Here is a 25,457-nt window from a genome sequence, read left to right as displayed (position 1 = left end):
AGAGCTTTGCGTTCAGGAACAAATAGGAAATTAGCACACACGCTCTGACATTCTAGGAGCTCTTTACAGTTCTGCTCTTGGCACCCTTCTTGCTTTCTCTCCTGCTTTTCTCGCACAGGCTCTTAGCTGCTGCTTGCTCGGGAGGCAGGGCACACGCCTTGCTCTGCTGCTAACATCCAGCCCATTTCACACGCCACAGAAATAACAATCTTAACCTCCCTCTTTGAATTAGTGCTTCCCAGAGAGAAAGGGAGAGTGAGAGAGAGAGAGAACTAACATTTATTAGTGTTCTTGGAATTAACTGGCAAAATGTAAACCAGAAGTAAGTAGCTGGCTTTTGACAGGACTATGTTTGGAAACACTTCAGGGTTATAGCAGCAACCCTTAAAAAACAGGCAAAGCTTGGTAGCCGTGTCCCAATAAAAATGTGTAAGAAACACTAGGACAACATCCTATTAAAGCTATCATAACTGATTAATTTGCTTCAGCTCCAGAAAAAACCCAAATATATATGACTTTTAAATGAGCTGTGTGAAGCCATTTAGAGAGATGTTAAAATTTTACAGTTTGCTTTATGCCCCCAGGAACAGTTCAGCCCCAAACTGAAATCTCTAGGAAACCTTCCGTCTAAGAAAAAAGGAAATCTTTTAATACCTGCATAAACTTAAGCTGCAATTCTTTTTTGCTATCAGACAATTCTTGTTCAGCAAAGTGGGGCAAAAAACCACATTTAGATTCATAGACACATCACATCACATGCCCCAGCCCTGGCTAGCTCACCTCAGAACTACAAGCTCTGTAGTAAATGTAGTTTTAAAAGAGACTTTGCTGTTCCGTTTAGGAGATGTGGCTACACGTGTCCTTTCTTCTTTCTAACAGGCTTTCCATCTGCCAAAAATCCCAACCATTCTAACTTTACAAAGTTTTTTATTAAAGATGCCTGGATAAAGTCAGAGACAAGAAAACAGAACAGAAAAGAACTTAAAACTCCAAGGAAAGGAAAAGGAAAGCTGAGAAAAGCTATGCATGCTGCACTGTGCCTAAGAATAGCCACAAAAGCCTTTTCTCTTTCTCCCTCTCTGAAACAGGAGGCACATCCTCTCCACATCATGCTACATGCTCAGTGACTTACCAGCTTCGGCATTTATAGGCCTAAAGCTCAGTTTCGAGTATTTTCCCCCGAGTCCTCAACCGCTGTCAGCTTTGTAACCCTAAAATTTAGGAGCAGACACTTCTTCTTAAGTATTGAATTTGCTCTGAATCCTGCACACAAAATGCCTCTTCTCTCAAGTTACATTATCAGACACCAAACTGGCTCTGATTCCAGAGCTGAATATGTAAAGAAGAAAAAAGCGTGATGCTGGACTCAATTAGCTGTGTTCTGCTCACTGATTGATTCCCCCAGTTACTTGCTAGCTGCATAACTTGCAAGAAAGGCATAAGTCATCAGCTCTAAGCAAATCTTCTATTCACCACAAGGAAAAAAGGGAGTGTTGTACATGGCAAACAATCCCTGTTTTCACTGATGAAGGCTTGCTGACCTCTTGCTGGCCTCCAGTTCCTTAATTACTGTCTATGGAATTTCAGTGAAAGAAAAAAATACAGAGAATCTCTGCAAAGCCAGGACGAAGAGTGACCCTCAAACACCACCACTAGAGTGGAGGCTGTGTCTATAGGAAATGTAACTTAAACCCTTTACCAGGCTTTTTTTATTTTTCTTTTTTAATTCTTTTGACAAAAATCCCTGGAGAATTTCCCTTTATAAAGGGCTAATTTGAAAGGAAAATAAACCTTGCTTAAATGTTTTTTAACTTGGTGAACTTAGATACTTTTTTTTTTTTAATCTTTCCCCTCAGTTTCAGTGCTGGAAAAGAACATAAATAAGAACTGGAAAGAGAAATGCTGGTCCAGAAGTGGTTTATGAAGTATTGTAGTGTGACTTTGAAGTTCTCCGCGTAGGCTGAGCTCTCCCTTCCTAAGAAACAGACTCTGAGATGCCCAAGTAAGTTGGCCAACCACACCTTATTCCAAACCTCACAAAAAATCCAGAATTTGGACATTTTTTCTCAGAGCACATGAAAACAAGGACCAAGATTGCTGCTTATTGGGAACACTGCTATCCAGGGGTGGAAAGCAGTAGCATAGGCATACCACAACAGCCAGGTTCTCTTTAAGCCAGAGAAGATTCTCCTTTATCAGGACCACACTATAAGTGGCCTACTAATCTGGATTTACTGCAAATCAATCACACCATGAAATCATAGCGGGACTAAACATCTATTCCCATTGATGGCAGGCTAATTTTAATGAGCCCCCCAGCCAAATAGTCTTTTTCAGTTTCTCACATCACCTTTTTAGTAGTGACTGTACACAGTTTTTCTACTCCTGAGTGGCCATGTAAACTAGATTGACTAGTGTGCTGTAGCTGGGTTCTTACCCTTGAATTATTTCAGACCCAAAACTCTGATTTAAAGCCCTATGGAAAATTCTAAGCTTCAGATAAAACCAGCTAGTGTTCTCCAGTTTCAATAACATACAAGCCCACATCAAGTGAAACATGACAGCAACTTCCTTAAAATGTATCCCAGATTCCCTTAAAAGTTCATGGTCATGAATGAAACTGATCTAAGTTTGGGACTTTGGAACTTGAGTTTTAAAGGTTTGGGTTTCATTAAGAAAGCTTCACAGACCTCTAATCCTTATAGAGGCTGTTTAAGAAAACTGAATGAAACTGAGATGTGATAATCTGTATCATATCCTGAAGTAACAAATAACAGCCTCCAAAATTCTAAAGAAAATGAACAGAGATCATTTTCTTCCAAGAACATGAATTGCAAGGGCTGTGCAAGTCTAAAATGTGCAGTGGCAGACCCCGTAGGTAACCACGTCTGGGTTTGGTCTGCGATTACTTATAAGAAAATCAAAGGAGCATCCAATGGCTACTTTGGTGAGACATATATTACACATTAGCTGGTGACGATACCGCTTGCTGAAATTAGTGGGAAATATTTGTCATAAGTAACAAGAGCATAAAAGTTTAATTCTCCCAGGAGGTCTGTCTTGATACAAGAATAGCTGCTTAGGCAAATTCCTAGCTGTTAACTGTTTCCAGGTTTTGGTTTAATTTTGAGAAGCACATTGCTGACATTTGTATCTGCAAGCCAGACACATTTCCTCATGGCAAAGTGCTTCTCTCACTGATTAGCATAATTAATTTTAATGATATTACAACTGTACTCATATACCACTTGTCATAGGTATATATAGCAGAATGAAGCTCTGTATTACATATTTTGTACCTGTTACAATGCAGCATTCTTTTCCAATTCTCCCGCAGACTCCTCTATACATGGAATCAAAAGTCTTTTAACACTCTCTCCACTGAATCTTATGTTTGGCAAGGCTAAGAAGATCCAGGGAGATTTCCTATACTTTGGCAGAGGCTGTACTCTTAATGAATGGAGTACTCTACTGGTGCTGGAAATCCTACTCTCGACTTCTTGGAAAACCAAGGGTGAAACAGCAATACACGAAACACAGCAAAATTCATATCAGAGAAACAAAGGAAGAATGAGAACCCTTCAGTGAAGGCTGTAGTCACTTAAATTACATTCTTACAGTACCTTCAAACAATCAGGCTGTTAATGTTACCATCCAAAGCATGAGGAAGGAAACACCAGCATCAGGGAAGGGGCACAAGTGGTAATCAATGAGAGGGTAATTAAAATTTTCTGTTGTACCACAAGGAAAGTTTATTCAGCCTGTGTCTGCCAAATAGGGCAGTGAAGCACATGGCTTCTGAAATTCCTAATTCTTGAACTGAGCAAAGCTTTGTTCTAATTTAATAGGCTTGGGGGCAGGGAAACCACATTATGGATTATAGCATCTCCTGCTGGCTGATGCATGGAGAACAGGAAAAAGCTGGTAACAGCCCCTCACCCTCAAGATAATAAGCAGAAAAAATAGGCAGCTGCCAAAAGACAAGAAGGGTATAAAAAAGTGAACTAGTACGTTAGAATAAATATTAAATTAATTTGCTTTTCCATCTCCCATCCTCTTCAAATACATGGCCAAACATTTTGCAATAAAGTAAGTCAACAGGGCTTGTCTGAGTGCATGCAAACAGAAGTGGTTATGAACACGCCTAACTGCAGCCACCGCTTGGGTGTTACTGTAAGCTCTGAGTCATGACAGAAGGAAGATTTTCTCAGAGACTTTACAACAGACTAACTACAGGAGAAACTCCTGCTGGCAGCAAGCAAGAGATTTACTTGGGTTACATTCCTGCCAGCTGCTCAGTACAATCCTGTGGTGACAATGTTTAGTCTTGCTAGGGACACATATCTAGCCAAGCTGTATCCGATAACAACATGAGTGGCTCCTGCATGGTAAATAATACTTAAAGACATGACACAGTTTTATTCTGAAAAATTTGCATCTGTTTCTCCTGCAAATTCTGAAGTGTTCTGGACAATTTCAGAAAAAAATAGGTAAGAAACTCCTTAAGAGTGTTCTACAAGACCAAATACAGACACATCAATGGTCTCATGCTTTCCTATCATCACTCCCCAGTACTGACCTTACTTTGGGTTGTGTCATGGGAACTGTAATGATGATTTCCATTCCTCTCACAAAGGTTTTTGTATTACTGTACCCATGGGAATTCCTGCTCTTATGCATAGATAGAGGAGAAAGATCATAAGAAAATATGCTGTAATTCTTCTGCTACCAGCTTTCACCCAGAGGTGCTGGACACCGTCCCTGGGATCAGTGGAAAAGGAGGGCAGCCAATGCCTCCCAGGACAGGACCCTGTGACAGGCACATAGCGTGGGAATTCACCACTACCATTTAGAAGCATGTCTTATTATAGGTTCTTTTTCATCATAACTGTTACTAAGCACTAACAGTATTACAGGAATTTGGGTAGTAATAATAAATACACCACCCAATAAAATGAGGCACATTGGTGCCTTTCAGGAAATCTTAACAGAAATTGGGTCACTAGATTCTTTGGAGCAAAGATGAAAGCTCTGCATTCATTCACAGCCACACTCAGCAACAGCTCCCCTCTGTTACTTGAAAGAGCATGCAGGGCCTGGAGGCAGCAACAAGTTCTCCAAGAAGAACTAAAACACAGAAAAATCTTCTTCTACCCTTTAGCGTTTAATGGAAAAGAAACCTTACCAAAAATGGTGAGTCCTGGGATAACAGCAAAACCAGGGCTAGCACTTCAAAATATTCACATTGCTTCAAATTAAATACTACTGTTTAAAGTAAAACAAACCTCATCACACCCTACTCTCTATGGATACCCAATGCTGATTCCTAATATACATTGACTCTGAGCTGATTGCGAACAAATTAAATTGAATACACCAAAAGAAGGACTTTTTTCTGTTTATGCTAACAGTCCTGTATTATGAGCTCATATGAGCTCGTTATTATGCTCATATGTATTATGAGCATAATAACATTAACCAATGGTTAAAAATTTTAAGAACCTATCAGTACTATGAATAAAAATCAGTTTAAAATAGCTGCATTTGAAAGCATCCACATACTGAAATACAGTATAACCCTGAATAATGTGGAGTTACTGTAATTATGCTTAGATTTACTTTTGAGGTAATTGGTGCTACAGAAGTTACACTTTCATTATTTCTTTTCTTCCTATTCTTCACACTTACCAAACACAGTAATGACTGTCATGAGTCAGAGATAATTATATCAGACTTATTTGTCAGAGCCAGGTTTGTACCATGGGTAACACAATCTTGATTCAACAGCTTCAGCATCTCTGAGACTGAAATGAATACAGCTCAAAGTCTATTCTCATCTGTTACTCTGCCTTTGATGCCTGTAGCAGACAAACCCAATTCTGCACAGCCTTTCAACTTATATCCTATTTAACCACTTGTTAAAAAAAAAGAAATAATAGTAAGTACAGGAGCAACAAATTATTATCTCAGTCCAGCTAGAGCTGTTGCTGTGTGGACTCCATGGACTGCCATCTGTTAAAAAAGGATCTATAGAAGACAAAAAAGAGAGGAAACCCAGGCAGAGATTGTACCCAGCATCAGCCTCACGGCAGATGCAAATGGGCACAGCACACTTACAGGTCTGCACCACTGCTGCCACTCTCCTCAGAGAAAACAAATGGGGTACCAGTTTCCTACTGGTAATGTAATGATCCTGGGAACACAAGTGTTGGGAGGGCAGGGATGGAAAACAGTACTGCAGGCCCCCCCACTGCCCATGTGTGGGCCATATTTTTGGAGGGAAATGCTGCTTTTGTTCTCTCCACTCCTAAATATTATGGCCTCTCTCCTGAAGCTACTAAGGCACATCTGGTAGGTGGGGTGATGTCAGATAAGCATGGTACAGCTCACTGTGGCAACCTTTCAAATGAACACCAGCTATACTACCTTGAAGTTTGCTGGATGGGTGAGCATTACCCGCTGATCGAAACCAAAATAGAGAAGATGAGATCAACAAACCAGTTTGGTTCAGAGATAATTACAACTTCATTCAACTTGCATCTACAGAAACTGTCAGTGAAGTTAATTAGTGGTTTGTGTCAGTGTCAGCACACATATGATACACACTTCTGTCAAGCTCCCTGGTCCTTCCTCTTCCATTTTGCCACTCTGGCACAAAACATGGCAAGTGGTACAATTAGTGGTCTTTAGCAGAGGGCACAGGAAAGAAACTGATTGACACACTGAACATACTGACTTCTCCTCGTGCTGGTCCTTCAAGCTGTGCTGGTGCCATACCAGCAAGGGCTCTGAGGATGAAGCAGCCCTATTTTAGATGAACTGAGAATGTCAGCCCCCAAAAGTTATCAAATGATCTTCTATCTTTAGGAAGCATAAAAGGCACCTCAGTGTAAAGAAAGAATGTGATACAATTTTGAAGTCGCCTCTTTCCCTGGACTTTCTGACTCCGGAGGACAAATAGGGCCTTATCTACAATCCAGAAAGGGATCCATTTGTAATCTGCACCTGCTTTACACCCCAGTGCTTGGCACCAGGCAATGAAAGCTTGTCTAGTGTTAATGTGAACTGCCTTCATTGCAACAGAGATGAAACGTAAATATTCAGAAATAAATTTGTAAGAAAAACATGAGGCTTTTTAGAGCTTTGATACATCTGACTGAAAAGAAAAACAGTTTCAACTGCATACCCACATTAGCAAATAAAGAACACAGATATTTTGTTGTGAAACAGGAGGACCACAGTAGTAATACTAAAAGCTACTAATTACTCCATAGTGGCAAAGAACCAGGTCACCTACTGGCTTGGCAAGGTTTTTGTTTGTTTATTTGTTTCTTATGAACAAACAAACAGGACATACAATTAAGAGCACAGCAATGACATAGGGCTGCCTGCCTCGGGATGCTGACCTTTCTACTCCTCACTCCTTTGTGGTTCATCTTTGGGGTTTAGTTTTGTTAAGGGTATGAAACACAAGTTTCCATTTCCTGGCAGAGTGATTTAAAAGAGGAGAACCTGGAAAACAGAATCCTCAAATCAATCTTTAAAATGAGAATCTTTAAATGAACACCAGTTATGGTAGTCATAAACATGATAGCTATAAAAGCTTTTTTTAAAAAGTGGTCTTTTCCTAAAAAGGAAAACAATAACTTACAATATATGCACTTTAGATATTATTTGTATGCTGTGGGCACAGCTGACTTGAAAGAAAAGGATTATTTAAAACCTTAGAACACTCCAGACATTCTGCCTTCATTTTTAGATTCTCTCATTGCTTAGATTCTAACTTGTTTTTGTTTTGTTTACAAAATGATCGCATTGTTTCATTAAAAACTGCCTAGTAACAATTTGGCTGTGAGACTGAAAAATAAATACATAAGTTCATAAGCAAAGAGAACCAGAAAAACCATTGCCCAAAGACTTCAAATTCAAACCAGAAATGTTTAGTTCAGGAACTTGTATTTTCAATTGCTTTCCTAGTGCAAGTATAAGGCAGTGGGCTACCTAAAAGTATATTTTTAATATATGAAAAGCCATTTGTGCTTCATGGCCTATATAAAATGAGTGGGGTAATTTTAAGTTGAGCTTCCAAATATGCAGAATACAAATCATACAAATGGCACTGAAATGCAAACCATTTGGGAAAGAAAGGGCTTGAAAACGGAATCATCTTTGCATGCCTCAAAAGCTGGTCATTTCAGATTAGCAGAGAGGTCCTTTGGCAAAAAAGTCTAAGTGAACACATTTTCTATCTCTAGACATATCTGATACTTTTCTTTGTTTGTTTTTGCCTTTTGTCAATTACAGCCCAAAGTGTTTCACCCCAGTTAACCTCAGTTTCATTCTTGCCCACAAAAAGCAAAAAAAAAAAAAGTCAAGCTGAGTTTTGTTCTAACATGAACTTTCATTTCTGCAAATGATCCTCTTCCCTTGAAGGCAAGCAGTTTCACAGCTTCTGTTAAAAGCAAGCAGGACAAAAATCAGGAGCGGGGGCAAACGTCCTGAGAATTATCTACAGTGATTGAATAGAGATCCCCCACTGAAGTTAGGAGAAATTTGGTTCAAATCCTGCCAGAACAGCAGAGAGAGGCAACCAAGCTGTTGGCTTGAAGTGCAAAGATGGCTTAGGAAAACAACTCAAGAGAAAAGGTGCCAAGTTATTCCATTAGGGCAGAAATACGGAATCATGTTCAGTCTTCAAGAGACACACACAGCTTTCCGTAATTCAACACAAGTGTAAAACACTATCAAAAGATTTAAGAGAGAAATTCATTATCCTTCTGAGATCTGACCATGGTAAATGAGAGTTTTGAGGGGCTTATGATGTAGGTACCCTGGACAAAAGCCTTAAGACAAAGTTCAAGGTTATAAATACTAATGAGGAAAGATCAGACATCTTTCAGTTGGCTAAACAATCAGTTCAGGAGAGTCAGGATCCTTCCTTCTCTATTCTTTGCAAATTTTTGATATATCAGAACAGAGTATAAGGCAACATCAGTTCCCCTCTGCTCCAATGTAACTAAAAATGGGCATATTTTTTTGAACACAAGCAACAAAATCTTTCTTTGCCACCAAATATGTTAAACATCTCATAAAATGACATTGCATTCCTTTTTTTCATTTAGGAAGGAGGAGCTAACTGGCTGCTGCAGTTAGCAGGAAATTCCATGGAAAATAAAATAAATAAATCAACCAATCGAATCCAAAGCCTATGATTCAATTATATGGGTTACAAAGAGCTTGAATTTGACAGTCAAATGTGTTCTTCTCTAAGATTTATCTGTGAACTTCCAGTTAGAGAATTGAAGTGGAATAAACTACTCAGTGAAAATGAAGATATCTGGAAGGAAAAATTAATTAATTCAGTATGGCACAACATAAAGACTGTCTGGTGCCCATAAAAACAACAGAAGTCAAACAGCTCAGAAGCAAAAAAAAAAAAAAAAAAAGAAAAAGGAAGGAAAGATGCCTTACTGTTTATGGATCTGACAAAAGCCACAAAATCTGGGCTGTGAGTTTGCACATGCAGAGACAGAAGTGTTTGAAGGCAGCAGGCAGCTAGGACTTAGCCAGATCCTCATCTAGAATGTATCAACAAGGGCTAGAAAAGCCTGAGAAACTCTACTGATGAATCAACAACTTCCCTCTAACTGACCAAAAAGCCATTTTCTGTGGATTTTGAAACAAGGGGGATTTCTGCCTGGGACAACTCGTGTTTCAAAAGCTCAGTGACAAATGGGTGAGATTTAAAAAAAAAAAAAAAAAAAAGACAGATTATACAATAAGACTGTTGAAGTCTATGATTTTGAAGATTTAAAATGCAAGTTACAGATTCTCTGCAGACAGAACAGAGCATCACAAGGTCAGTGATACATTTGCTATTAAGGAAATTGCCAGGTAAATCAGGATATTTCAGTACTTCAGTGAAAGTATTTAAATATTAAATGCCACTGGGGAGATGTATCACAATTACAGGTACTTACATTACAATTGGAAGACCCATCAAGTGTGGAGTAAGAGCCATCAGGCCATTCTGTAGCATCTACAGTGCTCGACTGCCTGTGCTGGGCTTCATATTCTTTCAGCTGAAATTTGAAAAGACAGAAAGAACATTTTCCAGTGACAAGAAGAGATCAATCTTCATTAAAATAGCAAGAGTTAATGTAATTTCATTTTTTCCCCCTGTATCACTGTGGATCTAGGAAAATCTGAATTTTTCCACTGCACACCTCACTTATTCAAAATAAATTGTCCAACAATCGGAAGTATGAAAAATTAGTTGCTGGTTTGTTTTTTTTTTTTCTTAAAAGCAAATGATCTGTAAACACTGAATTTGATGACCTACTGTTGGTAAAACATAAATTACAAATCCCCATCTCAGAGGCAGAGTTTACAGTGGACAGACTGAATTACAATGACCTGCCAATTTCCTTCATAAAGAAAATGATCTGCAGTAAAGACTAGGAACCATCCTTTGTAATAAAAAAAAAAAAAATAAAAAATCTCTCCAATTGTCCAATAAAAGGCTTTGGATAAAATGAACACTACAGGTGTCAAAGTGTTGTAAGGATCAAGAACATATATTTAAAAAAAACAAGGCTGTTGCTAGTAGCACAGACCACTAGAGGGAAACTCCATGTTATTCCATATATGAACTAACAGACTAGGTACAACCCTTTCACCCCACAAAACTTTAACAGCAGAGAAGAAAAACAATTCCCAACATTCCAACACAGTAATTTAAAAATCTTGCATTTTTTCATTATATGATTTCCAGCTAAGCAATATTTTTGTTCAGACAATAACATAAATTTATATTCTACAATAATCTATTTCACAACGTAATATGTCAGTAAAGATATTTATATGACTACCAACCAATCTAAATGATGTTTTCTCTAACAGAGCCCATACAGAACATCCTGTGTGTTCCATCACAGTATTTCATACAAAGGTTGTGTTGAAACTTTAACCCTCTTTTGGTTCCTGAGCAAGTAAAACCTTGGCCCTACTGCTGCACAAATGCAATACTTTATAGTTATTTTTCTTGTGGTTTATTAACATTTAGAGTTTGTAAAGAAACACTTGTGACAGCCACCCCACTTACAGAAAAAATATATCTGTGTTTTACATCTGACACAATGACATATGCCAAAAATGGGTGAATAGGTTTTCCTGAATGTTATTAAAGCAAAAACATCACCTTTTGGCTAAGTAACAAGCATAAAAAATTTAGCTTAAAGGAAAATAGTAAGAAATTTATATGTTCTCAATTGAGTAGGGCAAGCTCAGCAAAACCTGAAGCATTTCAGTTGGTACTTAAACAAACCTATGAACATAATAAATAAGATCGAGTATAAGTCACAGAGATTCTTCTCCCTCACTTTAGACAGCTGCAATGAAAAAGTACACTTGATCTTTTCTCTGATTAGTACCTTTTAAGGTTATTGGAGAGATGTAATGCTTTTAGGACTCAATTTATCACGTACTGGATATCAATTTCTGGTTGAGCTAAATCTCACTTTTCTCAATAAACAAAAGAATTCCTACCTAGTTTATGCTACCTGTTGCAATGGGGCAAACAGGCAGGCTTTCTCCACCTTCTCCTATGTTTTGTGAATGAAATAAAACTCCAGATTGATACATCCTACATTCTAAAACCTGTTTGTCAAGGAGATTGAAGTATGCACATATTATACCCTGGCAAGTGCTTCCTCAATGGTGATCATCTTCTCTTTCACCATCATCATCAGCTGGATCCGTTCCTCATCACTCATCGTGATCTCACTGGCCACATAACCGACATCCTCTCCTGCACAAAAAAAGCACAAATATTTTAAGCACATGTAAGAATTCATGCACAGGGCAAGGTACATTGAAACTGGATTTTACCCATGACTCTAAAATCTGGTTGCCACGTGGATTTGGCTGGCCAGAAACAGACCCTCCCTAGAGCTGGCTCATGGTATGATTTCAAAGAACTGAATGATTTCGAAGTAACTGAGCAATAAAAGGAAGCAATTTAGAACTAAAAAATGAAGTCTACTTTGATCCTGAAAGCAAGCAAGCACGAAAAGGAGAAATAAAAACTGACCGTCATCACATGGCTATTGACCCCGAAAGACAAGAATTAAAAGAGGAGGTGCTAATGCTGGAAAAGTCAAGCACTCAGCTCTAAAGAATACTGGAATCAGTTGCCAGAACTTGCCTGTTCACGAATGGTATACTGGGCCCTTGCAGCTCTCTGCAGTGGACTGGCCACTGCTTGTGATCTATCCAGAAGAGCTAATCACCCACTAAGCTGCCACACAGTGCCAACCACCTCTCCTCCTGCTATGTGTTTGGCATGTCAGCACAGACAGTTAGAACTTGCCTCGACAACCAGCAAGGAGCCACACTTAACTGGAAGTGTGCCCCTTTTGGACCTACTAAATGGGCTTTTATCATCTTTCACAATCTACCTGAACACAGAGAGACATAGAGAAGCATGTGTTTGCAACATAAGAAGCTTACAGATACACATGGGGAAACAGAAATTTTCTGAGTGAAGAGAAACACTTAATGCAATCCACAGCTGCTTCTTTTGCAGAGGAACTAGAGAAAGACACCTGACAGTTTAAGTGGAATCAATCCTACATTTGCACGGGTCACCAGAGACACTTTTACTGCTCCTTCTTGTAGTGTCTTCTACCATGACAGGCTGGAGTCAAGCCTAAAGCAAACAGGTCAAAGTAACAAAATGCCAAAGAAAGCAGAAATATCCTTCTAATTTAAACAGAACAGTATTTATCTTACCAAGTCAGGACTAGGGAAAAAAAAGAAGCATCTTGTTTAGGTACATCTATTACTTATATATTAACTGCATCACTTCACATGTGTGCCATCACTGACAGGCAGGACCAAAGGCAGCCCAGCTTCATGTCTGCAGTCTCAAGAATTTGACTTGTCATTCTGAGCACTGTCATGATGAACCAAACCTGTGACACTTCCAGAGCCACAAACCCCAGCTGCTACACTATTACAAACACATTTTATTCCTCTGTGATGCCGCCTCCTTACGTTTTATATGGATAGGATGTGCACTATTGAAAAAGCTTTTACCTTTTGAAGTCTGCCTCGTGAGTCCTTTCTGGTTCTTTCGGAAATTCTGCCAAAAAAACTTATTTTTCTTTTTCCAGTCTGCTTTCCCTAAAAGGAAAGTGGAGCGGGAGGACGAGGGGAAAGGGAAAAATAATTTTAGAAAGAAACATTAGTTAGTAAATTCTGGAGACACTTTCAAACATTACACTGCATTTTTAAATCAGAAAGAATAAAAAACCCTCAAATTTTCTGATTTTCTTGATTTATTCCATACCAGAACTATGTTGATTTAGCTATTTCAGGGCAATGCATATTCTTTTATAATTGCCAATGCTATAGAGGATGGAGATAAGCCAGTAACTTAGATATTTTGAATTATAAATAGAAAATATTTTACATTAATTTTGATGTCTGTTGAGTTGTTAATGTCAAGTCTGGAAGTGTTTTTGAAGTATTTTGTTGGTTTGTTCTCTTTAACTGAATCACAATTATGCAGCCTAAGCCACAACCCAGGTAAGTGATTTTCTAGTATATCTGTGCGTATCTATCAAGAAATGAAATAATTAACACACACACATTCTGCTACGTGGCATGAGATCATCAGCTACACCTGACTCTTGCTCTCTGTATGCCTGGACTGTACAAGAGGCTGGGTCTCCATGTCCACAAGTACCAGATTTCTATATGGATTGATGACCTCAAAGTAAATAATTTGCTCTAGAAAGAAAAATGGGACCTAGCTCAAGGCGGGGCATATATATCTGTGTTCTGTTGAATTAACCAGGGCACATGCTATAAAGCTTATGCCACCTACAAATGAACATACTGTGCCTGACCTGGCAGAAATGCTACTGATAAAGAGCTATTAGTATTTAAGATCTTGCCCTGGATGACCTAGAGCTTCCTGACTCTGAAATACTGCTTAAGTTTAGACTGTGTGGACACGTCCCTAGAACAGCATAAAAAGGAAACAAAAAAGAAAAAACTCCCAAATTTATTTTTCTTTTCCAATAAGCAATTTCAGAAACAAAGAAAGAGACTCTGGCATGACATAAACAAAAATAACAAAGAACCCCCATTATTTAGTGGTGGTGGTAATTTTTGGAATACAAAAGGACAGGCTAGCAGTGATCTAACATGCAAACATTTTCAATTCAATATAACAAGTCAAAAGATGCATATTTATCACATGACAATGCTGGCTGGGCAGTTTTAGTGATCAGTGAGACACTCAGCACCAAACTGAAAGCTGCTGAGACTAGCCCTCCACACACACAAATGTTGCTGACTTCTGCCAGCTATTCACATCCCAGCACAAGCAAAATTCAAAAGCTGCTTAAGAATTCCATAGGAGTCTCAAATAAAATGAAATATACTGACCTACAGAGCCTTCTTCTGAACTTGATTTATGAATGGAGAGCCTAGGACACAAAAGAGAAATGGACTTATTGATGCAGGCTTTTCACATTTCAGGGGAGATGTCTGGTTACAGTAAATTATAGTTTCCAAATAATATATCATGAGCTGTTTTCTCTTCCCTTTTCTCCCCAGCACAGCAAGTTGGAAACAAAAACTGAATCTACTGGTCTGACCACAGTAACTGAGTTTCCTTCTGAAATGTGCCTTTTGTGACCAGCATAGAAAAATATATACTGACAGAAACCAATGGTTAAGGCAAAGGAGTCCAAGGATTCCTCAGAAAAACAATTATTCACATTGCTTGCCCACTCACATTTGCAAAACAGTAATTTTGCTGCCTTAGAAACTGTAGAACTGGGATGCTGCACTTGTTTAGCTGTACATCAATTTTCAGCCTATTTGGTTTTTATCTGACAATCTGTATAAGTATGTGCTCACTACACCCCCAGAAGCCACCATGTGGAAGACAGCAGTAGAGATTTAAAGACAAGGTGGATAAAGTTTGTCCAGTCCCTATGAAATACAACCATAACTGACTGAAGACTACAGCTTGTCCCAAATCCCTTCTGTGTGCTTTCTCACCAGTGTATGCTCCCTTCCTCAAAAGCTAGCTGGAGGGACTTAGCCAAGCCCAGCACATGGGATTTACAAACAAAGCACTAAAATAGCAAATACATCTTTTGTTCTTGGTCTTTATGTTCACTGAACCAGTTTTCCAGAATGGATTCCAACTCAGTGCCAACAGTTCATTGTGGTATCTCTGATGAGACAATATCACCCCGCTTCACTGCCTTTTTTCTCTGTCTGCATAAATGGAGCTAACAGAAATTACCAAACCTTGCATTATTCTTTGAAGCCTTCCTGTGGGAATTTAACCACACTGCAGCAAGGCAGTGGGATGACTTCTGCCAGGATCAAGGGCTTTGCTGGAGGCTCCATGTGCAAAGCATCACTGTAGCGTCTTTGCTGCGGGCTCAGCCCCGTGACACGCCAACGTCCCATTGTGTGGTGGCTGTGCCACAGCCATGCAGGATGGAAACACACAGAGCACAGTGAACCAAGGAGACCTCAAGCCAAATTGTTCGCTGAATGAGGCCATGTAATAACACACACACATGACACACTCTTGTTGCTGTCCACGCACATCGTCTGCACGGGCTCCTTTAGCTCTCTCAGACCCCCAGCAGAGGGCAATAAAGAGTTTCTGATCCATTCACTAAACCACTTGAAGAGAAATTATAGTTCAAGCCAGGTCGGTGTTCAGAAGAAACAAGCAATTACTGGGCAACATCTTAAAAGCAGGAAATACATGTGCATCAATTTGCAAAGGTGTCATTAACGGGGAAACGAGACAGTACGAAGTTTCAGTGTGATTCAGTAATTCATCTAGACAAGGAGGGTCTGGCATAGTGAAGCTCTGAAATCCAACCTCTTTAAAACTCAGACTGCTCAGAAATTTAATCCAGCACAAACTGCAAACTAATTGAGGCAAACAAACTTCAAATTTTTAGTGCACCTGGAGGAGGGAGACATTTATTGTCTTCCTTGCTGGTGTTTACTCTTGGAAGGGGAAAAGTTAATAATATGCCAGCAAATGCTTAATTTTTAAGAAGCCCGGTGAAAAGTGAAAAATACAAACCCCGTACTTTCCGGATAAAAATTTCCAGAAAAAGCCCTTCAGCAGCACCGCAAATCAATCCAGACTCTTTGAAGTAAAGTTCTCAGCAAGTATTTTTCTAAATAAAGGTAAATCAGATAAAAAAAAGTACATGGAGTTGTATATGGAGATTTTTATGAAAGTCAAGCTCTGTTGGAACTGACAGAATTAATTCACTACATGTTTTGCAGATGAGCATGGACTCCACCCATCAAGCAGTTATTCTATTTATTTTAAATTAATTTAGTATCCATGAAATGTACCAAATCACTATCCTTAGAAAAGGAAATCTGTTAATGATAAGAACTCTGCCTCACTAGTGAGAAATCACCCTTAAAGTGGAGAGGCAGGCTCTGTGGCCTTCAAATCCATTTTTATCCTTTTCTTTTGCACAGTTGCCAAAAACGATGCAAGTAAGCAGCAGGTGTAGCAGCAACATTTGTGATGTGGACATCTGTTCAGTATGAGTTAGCCTGAGGCCACCAACTCACCATAAGCCAGCCTCCAAAGAAGGGGAAGGGCAGTAGGAGCAAACATCTGACATGCCCAAACCAGAGGGGGTGAGGAGAAAGGCAGGATCCACAGCAAGCAGACCACCTTCTCATTTATAACTGATTTAAGAACTATGCTGAATTTCATCAGAGGATGCAAATTCCAATTATCATTTCACGCATTCCTTCAAGAGGAAATCTTCCATGCCTTGGCTGACCTTGAAAATGCTAACAGCTGCTCTGAAGAGATGGAAATGCCAACAAAACTTACCACATAGTGCCTGATAAGGCATTTGCTTTTTAGTTCCACCCGACAATTCTGATGCTTAAAAATCCTCAGTGAAATCAATCAAGCATTTTATGTCCTAGATGGCTGGTGAAAAATTCCAGACTACCTTGGTGTCGCTGTATGTTTGATTTGCAAATTACACTCCCTTACTCTGTTAAATCTGCAGCGCTTCTGTGAACGTGCACTGAAAGTGATTTGTGTTCTTCCATTCATAGACTGATAACTTGTACTGAAAGTTAATGATGCAGTGACACTTGGCAGAAGTTTCAGCACTGTGTGTCTGAAAGGGAGCCAAATGCCATTACTCCACCATGGAGGACTTCATTTTTGTTGTGGTCTGATGTACAACTTCATTAGCAAGCTTTCACATGAAATGTACTCTGTCACTGCATAAAGCAGAAGAAATGTATGGGTGTATGTTCACACAATGAAGAACAAAACAAGATTTACAGCCAGAGGGAAGGAGTATTTTCTTATCAACCCATAATCTCTGGAAGCAGGCAGGAGATGGGGTCAAAACTTTAATTCATTAATCTCACAAATCCAAAACCATCTCTACACCAGTACTTTGTGACTCTTTGAGCCAAAGTGCTGAAGTAAACAAATGAGAAAAAAAACCTCACAAAACCCAAAACAGAAATGGAGCTACTTTTGAAAGTACTCAGATATTACTGCCTTACAGAGTTGATGGGTTTGAGCAGAATTTAGTAAACTACTTCAGGCCACTCAGTGATCAGTGACACAAAATTTAGTAGAAACAGCTGGAGCAGAGAACCTGGACCAGGAACTCGTTGATTAGAAGGACTGGCTTAAAAGAAATGAGTTTACATTCAACATGGAAGTGTTCAAGTACACTAACAAGACAGACACAAAAGTCAGTCTTTCAAATGCTGGAGGTCTGCAAATGACAGAGTACCTGGGAATATCAGGTGGACAAGGATGACTGAGAAAAAACCTACACATTATTCCTAAAAGGCTGGAAAATTCCAATGGCATTATGAAGAATATGAAGAACAAATATATGTAGGAATGGCTGTACAACCATCATTATTCATGCTCAAGAAAGATAAATTCAAACTAGATATCTTATAGAGAAAGCTGTTAGACTAGCTAGGGAACTGGACAGCTGATCTTACAAAAGAAAGCTAGAAAGTTTTGTCTGTCAAATTGGAAAGCTGCAAGAAGATTAACTTACTGCCTATTAATTAATCAGGCAGAAGAACAAACAGACACATGCTGGAAAAAAATTAGAAAAAATAAGCTAACATTTCCTAACTATTTGGACAAACTTCCACCAGTAGGCAGAGAAAGGGAGAACAACTTAAAAAACTTATTTAACTGCTTTTACAGGAGTCTGCTTGAAAGATAAGAGACCAGACCAGACATCTTAAACAGACCAGACGAGACATCATCATAGTATTGCCTCTGGAGGGCACTTTTGGTTCTTGTTTTGCAGCCTGGGGGCTTTGTAAGAGCAATGTCAAAGCCTGACACCTAAAATGGTCTCTGAATCTATCTTTCCGTAAAAGTGCTGCAGTGAGGATAACACTGTTGCACCTAAGCAATACCTTTGAAACCTGGAGGTGGTCTCCAAAACTTGGTGTGCAAGGAAGACCCAATGCACACATTTGGGTCACAAGCCAGCTAAGCTGTCTGATTATTAAGACTGGTTTTAACTAGGCTATAGCTTTCCAGTTAACTCTTGACTGATTCTAATCTCAGACAGAAAAACACTGGGGCTAATCTTTCATAGAGATATTACAAGAGACACAGTCATACGTGCCCCAGGAACATGCTGGTACTCCACAGAACTGGAAATAGAAACAAATTACACCATGCGCTGCTTTCATGAATGTGCCTGTTGATTTTTGAAATCTCATCATTCTCAAAACAGAACAAATATGGGAACTGAGAATGATGGGCATTTATATTTTAAATGCAGATGTGCTTTAACAAATGTCGTCGTCTTATTTATGGGCCATAAAATCCACAGGTGCATAGCACCGTATGATGATGAAACCACTACTGTTACCATCTTCGATAAACTGATAGTGCCCCTCTCATTCCTTACCAATGATTATTTATAGTGCTCTGTGGAAAATGGTTTAGATGGGATTTTTAGTATATGAAATTTATGCATATTCAGAGCGGTGAATAAACCAATGCAAAAGCCCATTCTGGCTCTGCTGCAAAGCCATTTGGTTATCCGTGTGCATTAGAAATGGCCCACTTACATAATTAGTACGAAAAACTGACAGACTTGTAACTGCTCCTGACTGAATACAAGGTAATTTATCTAACTGGAGCTGGCACAGGGAAGAAAATGGGTCTTTGGTATTTTTATCAAATTTGCATGAACCTGAAGAGAAAGGAGGCCTGCAAGGTTCTGACCTCGCTGGCACCAGTGTGAGAAAGGGATGGAAAGCAAAGAGGTTTCATTCAATTATCTTCTCATTAGGTTTCCATAGCAATGGCTCTTTAAGCAGGTCAACACTTTCTCAGTGGAAACAAACACGGAGCTGCTTGTGGGCCGTGCGTGTGTATGTGTACTCTGTAGCATCACCAGCATGGAAGGCACCACACTGGTCCCGTGGGCTCAGTCTGCGGACAGGCAGCAGGCAGACGGGGGTACGCCACGTATTTAATAACAGAATACTTGCTCCCAGCCAGGGGGCAGATAATTGCCAGCTAAAAACTCTTCCAGAGCAAAGAGCAGGGCCCAACGCTGCAGGCAATGCTTCCCTCCTCTCTGTGTATTGCTCACTCTGTGCCATCTCAACTCGCTGTGACAAGTCAGACTTTCTCGTGAAATGTGCCTTTCATACCTCCTTGTGCAAAATTACCAGGCTTGAAATCTTCTTCCAGCTGTTCAAAGGCGCACTGGTTTCTATCCTCACGTGTCCCAGACAGCGTTTGGCTGGCCTCTCACTCCCATTGTGTGGGTTATTGTGGGAGTTTCCTGCCCTACTTCTCTTGAGGAGGCTGTTTAAAGGCAGCATGAATAATTTGCCTTTGACTAAATCAGGCCTCAAACAAGTGAAAACAGGGCCATACACATTCACCCATTTTCTTCAATTCCTGCAAGGACAGGGTATAAAAAAAATTTATCTTAAGCTCAAACATCTCAAGTAAAAAAAGCTCTTCCTTTTCTTCCAATATTATTTTCTATTTTTAAACTATGCAAAAGGAATATTTTATTCTCTTAGCAATTAAGTGCAGCCTTTAGCTACCTCAGTTTGGGGGATTTGTTTGTTTTTTGCTTTGCTCTTCTCAGTTTGTGCCCTCTCTCTGCCTTACACACTCTTTCAGACCTGCACTCCTCTTTCTTCGAAGATGAGCTTACAAATACCTGCCAGAATTAATCTGGGCACTCTGAGAAGTTGCCAGAATCTACGCTGATAGAATTTAAACTCTCCCATCCATGACCTGGAAGGATGATTTAATAACCTCCTCCATTCAAATCCTGACCTGCATTTTGGATGCTGCAGGGAAAGAAGACTAAGGAATCAAGTGTTAAAAGCTACTGGCAAAGGCCAGTAGATGAGTGTACAGAATTAAGGGGGCAGAATTGAGGCTTGGATCAACCTTTCTGCAGCTTTCACTGAAAACCATAATGGAAAATAGGAACACTGAAATGCAGGCTCTCTCCCAGCCTTAGGTTGATACAGACTTCCAGTTTATGCCATGGCTGTACTATGGTACATTCATTGCAAAAAATTCTTAAAAACAGATTCAGTCAATCGTATCTCCTGCAGTGACAATAGATTCAATGCAGATAGCAGCCACTTGTGCTGTGGCCTCTGAGCTTGCCTGCTAACAACCTTGGAGAGAGCCATAACACCGGAGGAGCCTACAGCCCCTGCCATGACATTCCCAACAAGCCACCAGAGATCTGGCCAAACTGCAGGAATGGCACGCACGAGCGGCTCGGCGCTTCCTGCACACACACAGGGTGACAGCCATTCTCCCTCAGGAGCAGCTGCAGCAGGGAGCTGAGGTGCAGCTGCCAGAGGCACAGCAGCTCCCCCACGCCAGGGGAATGCAAAGCCCCCGAGTGATGCTGCCCTGTGTCACCTGTACCCCACACAGGCCTGCTTTTCTCCTTCTGCCTGACATGTATGTCTCAGTCCAGTTCCCTGCTCTGGCAGTCTCAGATTTAGGTCTTGAGTATCACAGGGTGAAGAACGTTTTAAGCGCACTGAGCCACAGCCTGAGACATACAAGCAGGATGAATTGTGGCACTTGATATGAAGGGTGACCATTTACCGGTCAGGAGTGCACTTGAGTGGTACAGTTCAAGAAAGTGCAGGTAATCACATAGGAGGTGACAATTCACAAGACCCACTGCCACACAAAGGTGGTGGGAATGAGTGAAACAACTGTTACCTCATGCACTGTTTTCATCCTTTCTTTCTCTAGTAACTGTTAAGAAAAACATTAGTCTATAGGAATGGCTGTACCTCATCCTATTTGTATGCAGTGCTCCTGAGTCTCTCACCCACTTCCTTTTCTTTCCCAGCAGATCTCAGATACACCACATCTGAAACACAGCCCAAAAGCTGATGGAGCAAACAGTGACAGCAAACAGATCTATTTCCAAAGAGGGAAAACACACAACTTCCTTTCTGCAACATCCCCCCAGTTCTTCTAAAAACAGGATGAGAGTCAGGATGCAGAAGCCTGAGTTCAGGGGACTGGGTTTAACCTGGATTTCCTGACAAACATGCAGAGCTCATCAGTCTGTCATGTAGACTTGAATGCTCAAAAATGGGAACAGGCTAAAAGTTGGGTTACATTGTTTAAATGCTCTGTTTACAATTATGAGAAAACCCTGCTCAGTCCCCTATCTGAGTAAACATCCTTGGGGTGTTGCCATCTCTTCGAAATAATAGGAATTGTATATACAATACATCCCCAGATGAACATGGTATGGGATCAGAGAAGTAACCCTAATTGCTAAAGAACATATTTACTGCATGTTTTCTACACTAATGATTCTTCTAGCAAAAGCAGAAGTCAATGTGTCTGCGGTTCTGGGGAGTTTTTTGTTTAAAATTAATAATATCACTGTTAAAGATGCTGTTGCCACTTTACTGAAGGCACACTGAGAAACAGCAAAGTTACACCACAATTGTCAGCAAGACCACAGTTTAGAAGATGGAAATCTTGGAAAGGGCAGAGGAAAGTGAAATTTATTATTCAAAGAAGAAAGCTACAAACACCTCATTCCATGCTCTGAATTAGTTGCTGAATATGACATAACTTAGAGACCTAGCAAACTGTTTCAATTTACAGAAGGAACTCCAGTAAGGCCAAAAAACCAGAGCAGTTGTGAAGCAAAGCTTGAACAAACATGACTTTGTTTTCTGTTGTTTATGGCGAGCTTTTCAGGCCACATCAGTACCCTTGCTGCTATTCACATAAATCTCAAGAGGGTTTTGCCTCTGAGTAAAGATTTTTCTTTCTTTGTCAGAATCAATCAAACAAAAGGCGTATTTGGTAGGGCACATATAACACTGAGCAGGTTCACATACACAGTTTTTTTTTTTGTAGTTTCATCTAATTAACAGGAACAGTGTTGCTAGCAGCAGCGGAAGGTAGTATTGCCCCAATGCCTTAAGGGGTGGGGGATGGGGGGGTGACGACAATGACTCACAGTGACAAACACTTCTGCCTCCAGGACCATTTAATCCCTTCTGCCTGCCTACAAACTCTGTTGCTGCTCATCTGTGTTAGAGCACATCACTCACTAGACAGATGCTCGTTGAGCAACTTTCTGGACTGAGGGCACTGACTAATTCTGTACTGACTTTACACCAGACTGGGCAGCAGAGTTAGTAAGACTCAAGGCAAGACTGAACACACACTTCTTGTCCACACAAACAGGATTTTTTCCTACCACAGACCACCAAGGTTAATCTGTTTTCAATGTGGTGTACAGTGGAGCCTGTTGGGCTCTCTCTTCCAGCTGAGCAGCACAGAAAAGGAAAACCAAACCAGGTTAAAGCAAACATTGCTCTTCCCAGGTTCCCTCAAAGCTTCTTTCTGTCTAGAATGTCTAAACTCTGGCAAATTAAACAACCATCCAGATGTGTTATTTTAAAATTTTAGACTTTGGTAGCATTAACTACCAGGGGTAGGGTGTGCAGGCAGCAGTGCTGGGTGAGGGCTCTACTGAGAGTGACCACATTCCAGCCACACATTTGCTCTCTCCTTATTTTAGTACAGATTTTTCCTTGAGACTTCCCTTATTTTATAAAGCAACCTGCTCAGAACACCAGACCAGAAACAACTCACTTCACCCTAGGAAAACATTTGGATTTTCAATATGTAGAATTATAATTGTTCTTGGATAAGCTCTTACTTGTGGAAGAGTACTCAAAAGATCACTTTTTCCAGCTCCTGAAAGTCTGTATGTCAAGTTTTGAAAAAATCTTTTCTTTTGTCCCCCAAATCTTTTGTGAATATGAGAAACCAATGTACATCTGCATCAAGTTTCATATTTGGCAAACTAGTCTTCTTACAACAAAAGAAGTTTTGTAGAAGATTTACCACACATCTTTCATGAGAGTGACATAAAAACTGTGTCCCCAAAGGGACAAGCTTCCATGTCTAGTAGCATGCCCATACAGAAAATTCAGATGAAAGCCATATACTAAATGGCACAAAAAATCCCTGGGGCCAACACAACATCCTTCCCTGAAAAATATCAAATTCAGCATGTTAGTAGCAAGTACAGGTGTATTGGATGGGCTTGAACTGGTAATTCAGATAAATTTTACGAACCCATCCTCTCTGGAAGGGGCAATTTCTATGAACATTCAGGCTTCCAGGCTAGAGGGGTTAAGCCAACACTGATGTGGCAGGCTGTCACAAATAGACACAGACTTGTATAATTTCAGGTTTCAATAGTTTGCACAGTATTGAGTAGATACAATGTATTATTTTCAACACCTTGTCCAATTATCATGTGTCACATGGCCTCACTTCTTATTGTGCAAGTATCTGGCACAACCTGTCCTGCACCAGTTTCATATATATGATCAGGTTAATCACATACACCGTTCTACAAATCCTCAAATGGCACACTTCCATTCTTGAAAGGTCCATAAAAATCACACGTCCCTTTCATCCGAACTAAGATAATATAATTTCCTTTCAGTAAGATAAATGGGCTGTCTCAGAGGAGTCACTCAGGAGATTTTTTGCTGATACTGTCTTCTCTCTAAGTTATTTGTGGTAGAACACCTACATAGAGGCACAACTTAGGAAGCTGGTTAGAACTGGTAAGTGGAGTTTTTTTCTGAGTTGTGTGCTGTCCTCCTTCAAGAGCTTAATCTCATTATTACCTGAGGTGGGATTATGATATTTACCCATGGTTAAAGTGCTTTGAGGCTGAGAGAGAAGATGTATGATTATAGGATAACCTTGCAGGTTTACTTCCCAGATTACAATTCCCATCTACTTGGCACTTCTGGTTTCATTATAATGTTGGACAGCCACGGATCTTTCAAAGATTCTTTTCCATATATGAGTATCGGAAGCACAAAGTATTAAACCCTAAGACTTCTAGGCCTTCTCTTTTACCAGCATGTAATATAGGGACAGTGATGGTACCCAAGGTAATTCACCTTATCTGTCTTAGGTTAGTGAGAATAAGGTAGTTCACCCAAGGTAATTCACCTTATCTGCCTTAGGCTGCTTTGAAAATGAGCATCTACCTCAAGCAAACCATCTCTGCTTTTCTCTCTGAGTGATGAAGCAAGGGAAGGAACCCCTAAAAGACAATACATCACGTTCTGAGACCTTTAGCATGAATCACCTTCTAGACAAGCCCAAAGGGAGCCCCTAAGCAGTTGCTTACTACCGTACAACTGACTTCTATATGGTCAGTGCCCAGCAAAATCCCATACACCGCATCCACCAAAAATGGCTCTGGGACTGACAGTCCTTCTACTGAACTAGCAAAAGCAAGAAACCTTCCTATTACTGTCCAGTGATGAATCACTCAAGGATATTCAAATGTGGGACAGTAAAACCTTACAAAAGCACGTCCCATCACAAATAGATGCCGTGTAGTCCCTCTGAACTCGTCCAGCTGGCACTAGCCCATGAAGTGCAGGCAATTGGACATAGAGTGTCAGTTGTCTTCATGCACCACTGCACGTTACCCTCAGCAGCAGGGATCCAAGATCTTGGGATCAAAGGAAGGAGGCACAGAGAACAAGCACACACACTGCAGCAGGAGGTGACAGTAAATAGAAACCCTTTCAGTCCTCACAGAGAGGTTTTCATTAAGGATGTTAAAATTAAAGCTCCTTTTAACTTGATTTTAAGTACTTCATGCCCCTGGCACCTTCTTCAAAAGCACAGTTACAAACTCGGGAGTGCACAGGAAAAGGAACACGATGGAAGTCTGTAACTCTCCCTTCCTCTCACCTATCTTTTTTTGGCTGAATTTAGGTCTAGTCAAACAAAGTAATTTTTAAAGCAGGCATAATTTGCAGAGAATGTGAAATCACTG

General features: G+C 40.1%; 1 protein-coding gene across 5 annotated transcripts in view; it reads right to left on the bottom strand.

The window, feature by feature from the left end:
* Positions 1-25,457, bottom strand: part of SASH1 (SAM and SH3 domain containing 1) — a 535,689-nt gene that overhangs the window by 36,045 nt on the left and 474,187 nt on the right. For 4 of the 5 annotated variants that reach the window (XM_041423458.1, XM_041423463.1, XM_041423460.1 and 1 more), the window contains 4 exons: positions 14,458-14,498; positions 13,099-13,185; positions 11,697-11,809; positions 9,981-10,082 (listed from right to left, as the gene is read on the bottom strand). In XM_041423458.1, the coding sequence (XP_041279392.1) occupies positions 9,981-10,082; positions 11,697-11,809; positions 13,099-13,185; positions 14,458-14,498 (343 nt within the window). The remainder of the gene's footprint in view (positions 1-9,980; positions 10,083-11,696; positions 11,810-13,098; positions 13,186-14,457; positions 14,499-25,457) is intronic. The other variant, XM_041423459.1, reaches the window with a different exon arrangement.

The sequence above is a fragment of the Onychostruthus taczanowskii genome, unplaced genomic scaffold, assembly GCF_017590055.1.
Source record: "Onychostruthus taczanowskii isolate IOZ18803 unplaced genomic scaffold, ASM1759005v1 scaffold78, whole genome shotgun sequence".
In the NCBI taxonomy this organism is placed as follows: Eukaryota; Metazoa; Chordata; class Aves; order Passeriformes; family Passeridae; genus Onychostruthus; species Onychostruthus taczanowskii.
The sequence above is the reverse complement of the archived record's forward strand: the minus strand, read 5'-3'. Positions and strand labels throughout refer to the sequence as shown.